Genomic DNA, 10,221 nt, shown 5'->3' on the forward strand with positions numbered 1-10,221 from the left:
ACTGATGTATAGAAGGTATTGAAGTTGCTTGGACTCTTTCCCGTGATGCATTTTTGGGAAACTATTTTCCAGAAGATGTGCGTGGAAAGAAAGAAGTGAGGTTTCTACAATTGAAACGAGGAGGAGAACAATTCCGTGAGAAATCGTATGATGACATGAGGGAACAATCTGGTCTTGGCAAGAAGCCAAGTGGGGGAGGAGCTTCTACTCCGATTAAGTGCTACAGGTGTGGCGAGACGGGTCACAAAACTGTTGATTATGGAGTTGGTTCGAGTAGGATTTGCTACAGTTGTGGTGAGCAAGGACACAATTGTGCCATGTGCGATAAGCCAAAGAAGGATCAAGCGAAAGGAAAAGTGTTTGCGTTGTCTGGTGCTGAGACTACTTCTAAGGATAAGCTAATCTGAGGTACGTGCTTTATTATTGATAATGGTGCAACACATTATTTCATTCTTTGGATTGTGCTATAAGATTGGATCTTGTTTTATCTGTTATGCATAGAAGTGTAGTTATTGATACAACTGCTGTGGCTTTGTTTCTATTTCTTTTACGTGTTTGAATTATCCGTTGAGCATCTTTGGTACATATTTTGAGAATTCATTTAGGTTGTTTTCCGTTAGACCAAGTTGATGAATTTTGGTATGAATTGTTTGGAGTTGAATCAAGTAATTGTAACTTTAAGGGGAGATTTTGAATCTTGGTGTTTTAAGTGATTTCGAGTGAGAGTTCTGAAGGAACACTATTATAGTTTAGTAACGGTAGTTTATGTTTCATTATGATTGTCGATTGTCTATTGACAAATTGAGGACTTGATCACCCTTAATCTATTGTCGATAGGAGACGACATCGTATTGAACGAGATAGACTTGTCTTACTAACTTGGTAGCGTGTAAAGCGACTAAGGAGAAGTTGAAGAGTAGATTTGAGGAATTGTTTAAGGAGAGGTTCATTGTCTGAGTGTATAGTCGTAGAGTTACCCCTGTTCGTCGAGTAAGAAGAAAGAAGGTTCTATGAGGTAATGTTTCTTGAAGACATTTGATTCAAAGAGCGACGATGATCATGTTTAACATTTAAGGATTGTGTTATCGGTGCTGAAAGAGAAGAAGGTTATGTAAAGTTTTATGAATATGGGTTTTGGTTGGAAGAAGTGAATTTTCTTGGATATGGGATTTCGAGTTGAGGTGTGTTGATGCAGATATCGATAAGTGGTAGCTTATGCTTCAAGGTAACTTAAAGTTCATAAGGGGAATTATTCAATGTATGTATTGGAGTTGTTTGTCGTTGTGTTTGTTTTGGAGTGTAAGAGGCATTGTTTGTTTGGATCAAGGTTTGATGAGTTGAGTGATCACAAGAGTTGAATATGAGGTAAACAAGACGAGTAGAATTTCGAAGGATTTTAATCTTTGGTTTGAATTACCACCCTGGAAAAGTGAAGGTTGTGACCGATGCATTGAGTAGGAAATAATTTTATAAGTTATGTTGAGGATTCAAGAATTAGAAATCGTTGGAACGATTTAGAGGGTTAAGTTTGGTTGTGAAGCGACGTCTTCGTGTGTTAAGTTGGTATGTTGAAGCCTACTTGGAATATTTTGACAAGATTTGAGAAGGTTAGAAATTAGATTTTTCAATTGGTTGACAAGATGATATTGATTAATCAAGGAAAAAGAGAATTTTGGATGAGGAACATCGTAATGATTGGAGTATTAATCATGGTGTTAATGATGTATCGAGATTTGAGGAAATGTGTAGTGGTAAAGTATGAAGAGGGATATACCAGAATTGTATATTTGAGTTGGATTTGTCAGGAACCCTTTCGTTTGGTGCAACAGTTATCTATTTTTGAGTGGAAGTGAGATAGTATCTCTATGGATTTTGTTTCGAGATTGGCGAGGCATTGAGTAATTGTGGAGTGAGTTGGGTCAGTGGGGATAGTTGACGAAATGTGCTCGTTTATTCCGATGAAGATGGATTATTCGATTAAGAGACTTACTAAGTTGCGCATCGAAGGATTGTGTGTTTGCATGGTATTTTCTTCTAATATTGGAATGACATCTTTTGAAGCTTTGTGTGGTCGTAAGTGTAGAACGTTTTGTATCGGTATGAATCGAGAGAGAGAGAGAGAGAGAGAGAGAGAGAGTGGACGGGGTTTTGGTGTTGAGATGGTTGTGTCGACTGAATTTTCGAGGACGAAAATATTTTAAGTGGGGGAGAGTTGTAATAACCCGAATTTAATTAACTGACTAATTAAATTAAAATAAGGATTTATTTACTTAATTTGGACGAAGTTTGATAATTAATTGGATCGTCACTGTTATTGAGAAACATGTTCGGATTATTAAGTGAAGTTGGAATTTATTCGGTTAATCGAAGAATTAATAAAGTGGAATATGCTGAGAAATAATATTAGAAATAATATTATTATTGTATTTTTATTTAATTGAGATAAAGTCGGATTTAATTGGATTAATCGGAAAATAATATTAAGGGTAATAATATTATTTGTTGGAGCATAATTATTTATTTGAACTACTCTATTTCATCAATTGGGCCTAATTAGTTAGGAAATGGAATTATATGGGTTAAGCCCAATATGAATAATATAGTAAGGGTTGGAAGAGTAGAGGTATCATAACTTTGTTCATTTGCAAAAGAAGAGGAGAAAGGAGACTAAGAGAGGAGAAAGGAGAAAAAGCTAGGGGAAGAACAACAAGGGAGAAAGCTAGGGTTTGTAGCACATTGAAGAGGTAAGGGGGGGAATCCCTATTATTATGGGCTAGTATAATTGGGTCTTTGAGTAGATTAACATGATTAGGAATTTTGTTCTTCAAATTTTTAGGTTTTAACATGTTTAGAGTAAAACCCCTAAATTTCCATGGTTCTATGATTTAGAATTACTAATTGCTATATATATATATATATATATATATATATATATATATATATATATATATATATATATATATATATATATATATAGTATACTACCTGTTATTTTTACTTCCCTGTAGTAATTAGAGATGAGTAGTACCATATTATTTTTTATGTCATATAATAAATGGTACATGGATAAACAAATGAAAGAAAAGTAGATACATGTTTCACACTTGCCACAGCATGATGAATAAATGGGTAGTATGTAGTCTTTCTTCAACACAGTAGTGCTAAATAGAGAATAGGAATTATATATAATTCAAACAGTCCCGTTTGACCGAATAGCGAAATTAAGCGGTATAATTAGTTGTCCGAAATTTAATGAAAATTTAAGTGGTAGCTAAGTTTAATTAGTTGATTAACGTGGTGGTGTAATTTTGTTGAAATTATGATTTTTATGAATCGACCGAAATTGAGTTTTATTTAAATATTCTTTATAAATAAATTATAACAATTTAATAGAATTGTTAATAGAGTTGTTAGAATTGTCAATAGATTTGTTAGAGTTGAAAATAAGTTGTCAGAGTTGTTTTGAGTTATTAAGAGTCATACTTTTATTTGTTTTGCGTAATTTTGACATGTTTAGAGTTGTTAGTGTATGATGTCGGTGTTTGCTTTTTCGCTGAAACTTTAACAATTCATATCTTTTGAACCGTAACTCCGTTTGAGTCTCCGTTCGAAGCGTTAGAAAGCTAGCGCGATATTCTTTTCAATAAAAAAATGGTCTTGAGCAATAGAATGCTATAAATTGGAAATGGAGTAGAAATAGAAGTGAATTAAATTAATATAGTGTGATTATTAATTGGTTAATTAAATTAATAGTTGAATTAATTTTAATAAGACTATTTATTTGGAATATACTTGGACTTGGATAAATTATTCGGTTATCGGTAAATTACGGTATTTTGGGAATTTGTCCGTAATTGTGTTTTGGCTTGAATATGTTTATGTTGAGAATAAATATATGTATATGCCATGATGTTGTGCTAATATTGATTCTCTATGAGTAGTTGGATATCATTAATTCTAATAATTAATTGTTTGATGTGGAAAGTGTGTGTTCATGTATAATTGACAAAAATGAGAATTAACATGAGATAGTATGGTTACTAGTGTTAATTAGATTGTGTGAATCGTAATTTATTAATTGACCTCTCACATGTGAATGATGTGTGTGTGTTGTGAATGTTGTGTACAATTGGTGGATAATTCATAGAGTTGAATTATTGTGATATGCGGAAAGTTAAGATGGTAGAGATGATCTTAATTGCATATATTTGTGATATTGTACATACATTCATATCATAGTGTGCCTTGAAACACAGGTGGATTTGCTTTGAAACACAAGCGGGCTTGGATTCTAGAGTGATTCGGAAGCCGTAAACTATATGTTTACAATTGGTGGACTTTGGTCTTGTCCGGATCGGAAGTGTGGCTTAGATTCTAGAGATATGAATCGGAGGCCGGTGAAACTTAGAATTTCACATTGGTACCACATGCATAGTGTCACATGTTTCATTGAGTCACATTAGAGTTATGTGATAGTTGACTATGTGCATTATGTTGTCATGATATGTGCATGATTGTGATAATTGATTATGTGCATTATGTTGTTGTAATAAGTGTACGAGTGAACAATTGATTATGTGCATTGATGTCGTAATGCTATGTGTATGAGTTTGGTAATTGATTATGTACACTTGGTGTTGTAGCGATATTTGTATTAGTTGATAATTGAGAATGGGTGATGTTTGAATACGTAATTGGTTAAATGCGGGAATATGTGATAATTATGGCTATGTGTATAATTGAGAATATAGTATTGAGATATTATACTCTTATACTTGGTGTATGCTTAATATATGTGAATTATGATTAGCATTAATTTTATGATTAGGCAAGTGTAATGCATTCCTATAATTGTTGATTTAACCATTGTATCTCATTATACTTTCTTCATAATGGTTCGTATTCTCACCCTTCTGTTTTAATGTTGCCCTCGTTTGGCGACATGCAGGTTCTGGAGTTTAGTAGCTCGTGTGTGATCTAGCCGGAGATTCTTCCGTGTTTGTTGGAGATTAGGTAGTGAGTCGATGCTCTGGTCATGTAACACTGGGTAGATTAGTCGTGTTGAACTCATGTTTCTATTTGGTTATGTATTATGTTTATGACTTGAGAACTTGTTATTTGGCTACTTGTTGTTTGAGAGGCTTTCAAGCCAAATATCCTGAATTATGTTTTAATTTATGTTGATATGATTATTGAGACTTGATCATGGTATGGGGCATGGATCATTTTATGAAACACATGAGTATTTAGTAGTTTCCGCTGTGAATGCATATTCTGGATAAAATATGATGAATTGAGAAGTGTTATTTGAAATGACCAAGTGTATCATATATTGTAAGTAAATGCTGTCGGTTTTTAAAAGCTTTAAGTTTTTGAAAACATCGATGTGACGCCCTTTTGAATTATATGCATGCTTATTCTCTGATTATATGCTTACTTATTTTGGGGTATAAAAGGGGTGTTACATAAGCACCATTCAGGATTCTCAAGAGAGCATTCCTGTGACCTTCTGAACACATCAGCAGTTGCAAGATAGAAATCTTTGACTGGGTCTGACCCAACTGCTCAATAACCTTGTAATCAGACTTCCTGATGATTCTCAATAATTCTTCCACATCCTTGGAAGACACAGCACTATCAGGTGCCCCCTTATGGGTCGGAGAATTCTGGACATCAGTCACTACTTGTTTTCCTTTGGCCTTAGCCAAAGCATCTGCATTGTTTTGAATAAGCTGAGGAGAGAACACCCTACCACTGCGAGTGATCCTACCAGTACCAGCGAAGTAATCAGTGTTTGCAACTGAGGCCTCAACAAGCTTCTCTTTAGATGGCTCGCCTTCTTCCTTCGTGCCATAGTAATATACGTCTGAACCATAATGCCAAGGGATGGCCTTCTCACTCTCATATGGAATAGGCCCTGGCACAGTAATCATCAACGCCGCTGGTTGTTCCTCATACGGGATACTGACAGGTATCTGAATAGGCACTTGGATACATATTGGAACAACTGGATCATAAGGAATTGAGATCACGGACACTTCACCATCCTTACTCTTCGCACCTCTCAACCTTCGATAGAACTGAAGAGGACCCTCATCAATCAACTTTTGTACCATACTTTTCAAATCAGCACAACCTTCCGGTTGACTTTTGCAATTCTCACAATCAACTTCACAGCCCGGGAAGATACCGCTATTAATCAGATGTTGCTTCACAGATACAAGAGGAAAAATCAAACAGCTCACATCAGATACAACCCTTATCTCTTCACTCTCAATGGCATTCACACCCGAACCTCCGTGAGTAGGCATCGGATTATTGACAATATTTGGTGTAGGAGTGAATTGAATAATCTTTTGATCCAACAAGTCCTGGACCTTATTCTTCAACGCAATACACCTCTCGGTATCATGCCCAGCAGCACCTGAATGGAAAGCACATCGTGCGTTTGCATTGTAATTCGGAGATTGCGTGTCCGGAGCATTCGGAGCATCTCTCAAAGTAATCTTCTCAATCTTGAGCAAATGTTGCAGCACTTGAGCATAAGTCATAGGAATCAGATCAATCTTTCGGTGAGGTCTAGTCCTGGGAGGATAGCGATCATTACTGGAACGCTGTCCCTGCTGTTGTGGTTGTTGTGGTACTGGGATCATGACAGCATTAACCTGTGAATTGCTTCTCCCTGAACCCCTTCTTCCATATATGGCATCCGCATTTCCTTTTTTCCTTCTGGCGTAACCTTCAGCTTGTTTCTTCCCACCAGCAGAATTAGAAGAAGCTCCCAACTGAATTTTCCCCATCTTTAGACCCATCTCAACACGTTCGCCATATCTCACCATTTCAGAAAAGTTAGCTGAAGCACTGCAAGCCAAGTAATAGTGTCCAGACAAGGTACTGGTGAACATGTCAATCATCTCACGTTCAGTCATAGGTGGCTGAACCCTCGCAGCTAACTCACGCCATTTCTGAGCGTACTCTTTGAAAGATTCTTTAGACCCCTGAACCAAACTCTGCAACTGGGTCCTGTTGGGTGCCATATCAACATTGTACTGATAGTGCTTAATGAAAGCCTCCACAAGATCTCTCCAAGAATGGATATGGGTGCGTTCAAGTTGAACATACCACTCCAAGGAAGCTCCAGCCAAGCTATCCTGGAAGAAATGCATTAGAAAACCCTCATCCTCTGAATAAACTGACATCTTGCGATAGTATGCTTTAACATGAGTCATGGGACAAGTCGCCCCATTGTATTTGTCAAAAGATGGAACCTTGAATTTTGGTGGGATCCTCACACCAGGAACCAACCCCAAGTCATTGATGTCCATGCCTAACACCCCTTTGCCTTCAACAGCTCTGAGACGTTCTTCGATCAGACGATACCTCTCAACTTCATCATGTGCACCCTCAGCACTATGCCTTGATACCTGGTCAAAGTTCTCAACATTGAAATCCAAATTACCACGGTTCTGATGATCTCTCCTTCCCAACAGACGAGAAGGAGGAAGAGGTGGAAAACCATGATGTTGATTGAAAGGATTATAGTGTCCTCCCACGTGATCAAACTCATGCGGATCATGGTGATCGTCAATTCTACTAGACACATCGTCAAACAGCCCTGGATGTCCTCCATTCTCAACCCTTCTGGAGTTCTCGACGAGAACCCGCAAGTCATCCTGCCCCTTGGTCACATTAGTCAATGCTTCCATAAACTGTGCCATCTGCGCATTCATCTGCTCTGTCAGTTGAGCTCTCATCTCTGCCATTTGTTCCTGAATCTGTTCCATCTGCCTTCTCTGATTGTTCCTAGTCGGATGTGGGTGATTAGCCGTCTTAGAACTCCTTCTGGTAACAAAACAGCAAGACATAAGATATAAGACCTGCAAAACCTGCAAATATATGACATGTATGATATATGAATGATATGCATGAAATGTTTGCCAATTTTCAGGTATCCCAGAGTTTATCCCACTTTCAGATAGGACATAGAGACCCTGATACTGAATATATTCGAACAGCAATCCACGCACGAGAATAATTCAGCAAACTGAGCATATTTCATTCAAACATAACTGAGAATTTGAGTTCATACAGATAAAACACATAATCGTGTCACAAAGTGCTCATAAGGCATACAAAAGAAATCCAGAATATCAAAATGCGACCCCATCCAACAATCCTGGACATGGGCGACAAACATCAAGAATACACAGCAAATCGACCATGGGCCAACCAAATCCAATCCACAGCAGCACTAGGATCGTCTGACAACAGAATGAGCTCCTCCATCTCCTTTCCGCTGGGATCGGAGGCTTGCGAGCTCTTCTTCAAGTCGACCTGACTTGGCTTTTTCTTCCATCAACTGTTGTTCTGAATCCTGCATCCTTCTCTTGCTATTGTTTTCGAACCTTCGCAACTTCGCACATTCCTGCTGTTTTCGGTATAAGCTTTCTTCCATCAAGTCATGCGATCGCCTTTAGGCACGTGTCATGCTTGAACCTTCACCTCGCGCATGCTTGAGCTTACGAACCAATTCCGCCTTTTCTCGATCTTGAAAATACCTCTCCAAGCCAACCTCATTGTCCTTTGCTCTTAGTTTGATGTTGTCCGCTTCAGTTTGAATATATAGTTCAGCCGCAACGGTATCAGATAAAACCACGGGAGGTTGCTCATACAATGGACATGACCTCGCAAATGGCAACAACAGATTTGCCACTCTTGCTTCAACCCACTTTCGGTAAGGACCCATAGCAATAGGAACTTTCTTGCTCAAAGTAGTCTGATCTCTCCTATGGATTTTAGTCCAAGCAGACGCTATCTTCTCTAGCTCCGGAGGATCTTTACCATCAGCAAAGTACACTGATTCAAACGCTTCTACATCATTCTGAGCCCTTTCCATCGCATATCCCAATTGACGATAGGCGAGTGTGGGATTATAACTAATGCAACCTCTGGTTCCAATGAGAGGAACGTTGGGATACTGACCGCAACTAGTGATGATGTTCCAAATTTTCCCCACACAATAGTTCCACCTGATGTCATAAGATGTGAGGTTAACAATCCTATCTGACCATTTAAGAGAACTCTTCTTGAGCACAAAAGGTCCTCTCACCGGCAAATGCAACATGAACCACTGGTACAACAACGGAAGACAAGAACCAACAACATATCCTCCCTTCTTACTTCTCGAATGGATCGAAAAATAAGCATCTGCAAGCAACGTTGGCACGGGGTTTTTGTTCATAAAGACACAAATCGCCGCCAAACTCACAAAGTTCTCTCTTGATGGGAATAAGACAATACCATAAATCATGATAACAAGCAAACGACTAAAATCAACCCACTGCTCCTTCTTAGCCGCATCCTCAGCCCTACTGATCAAAAAGCAAAGATAGAAACCAGAAACACCGCCTGATGACTTCCAATTTCTTTCCACCTCCTTTATACACATGTGAAGAGCTTCAGCTATTTTTTCAAATCTTACAACCTCGGGGACTCGAATGAAAGGTACATCATCAGTGATTCGGATGTTGAGTATGTAAGAAAATTCCTCGAGCGTTGAGACCAATTGATAGTCCTGAAATGTAAAACACCTCAACTGTGGATCATAGAACTGAAACAGGGTGATCAAAGCCATTGGATCGAAAGATGTATTGAGGATGGAGAGCAAATTGCCGTAATCATGATTGAAGTCACGGAGAACCTCCCCTTCCAACCGAGAACTCAAACCAATCAACCCCGAAACATCAATATCCGGAATCTTATAAGCTCCGGTATGCCTCGTACGCTCTTTGACGGTATCAGTGGGAATGTCCATCTTCAACTTGGGTGAACTCCTGAATATCCCTGAAAATATGACATGCAAATGCTTATTATTATACATTTTTTTTGCGTTTCTTTTGGAAATAAATATGCTATGATGCAAAGTGGTGGGACTTGTTGCCGCCCACCAGGCATTCTGGACTGCCGGTAACACACATAGTACAGAGCCAAAGGTTCAGCCCCCAAATGGTACATCGCACGGAACATAAAATGTCAATCCACAGAACCAAAGCCCGTAGTCAACGACACAATGGAATAGAACACAGATCACCAATCGAACGAGAACCATAGTACCCCATGAACAGGAACCAATAGTACACTCGAACGAGAACAGCGGTAACCCACGAACGAGAACAGCGGTAACCCACGAACGAGAACAGCGGTAACCCACGAACAAGAACA

General features: G+C 38.4%; 2 protein-coding genes across 2 annotated transcripts in view; both read right to left on the bottom strand.

Moving 5' to 3' along the window:
* LOC131605170 (uncharacterized) overlaps positions 1-6,800 on the bottom strand; it is a 50,441-nt gene extending 43,641 nt beyond the window's left edge. Inside the window, exon 1 of the mRNA XM_058877561.1 lies at positions 5,636-6,800. Within this exon, the coding sequence (XP_058733544.1) occupies positions 5,636-6,800 (1,165 nt within the window). The remainder of the gene's footprint in view (positions 1-5,635) is intronic.
* Positions 6,801-8,473: 1,673 nt separating this feature from the next.
* LOC131605172 (uncharacterized) lies at positions 8,474-9,814 on the bottom strand. Its single transcript, XM_058877562.1, has one exon. The coding sequence runs from the start codon at positions 9,812-9,814 to the stop codon at positions 8,474-8,476; it is 1,341 nt and encodes a 446-aa protein (XP_058733545.1).
* Between the last annotated feature and the right edge of the window lie 407 nt (positions 9,815-10,221).

This window comes from Vicia villosa, linkage group LG5 (assembly GCF_029867415.1).
Source record: "Vicia villosa cultivar HV-30 ecotype Madison, WI linkage group LG5, Vvil1.0, whole genome shotgun sequence".
NCBI lineage: Eukaryota > Viridiplantae > Streptophyta > Magnoliopsida > Fabales > Fabaceae > Vicia > Vicia villosa.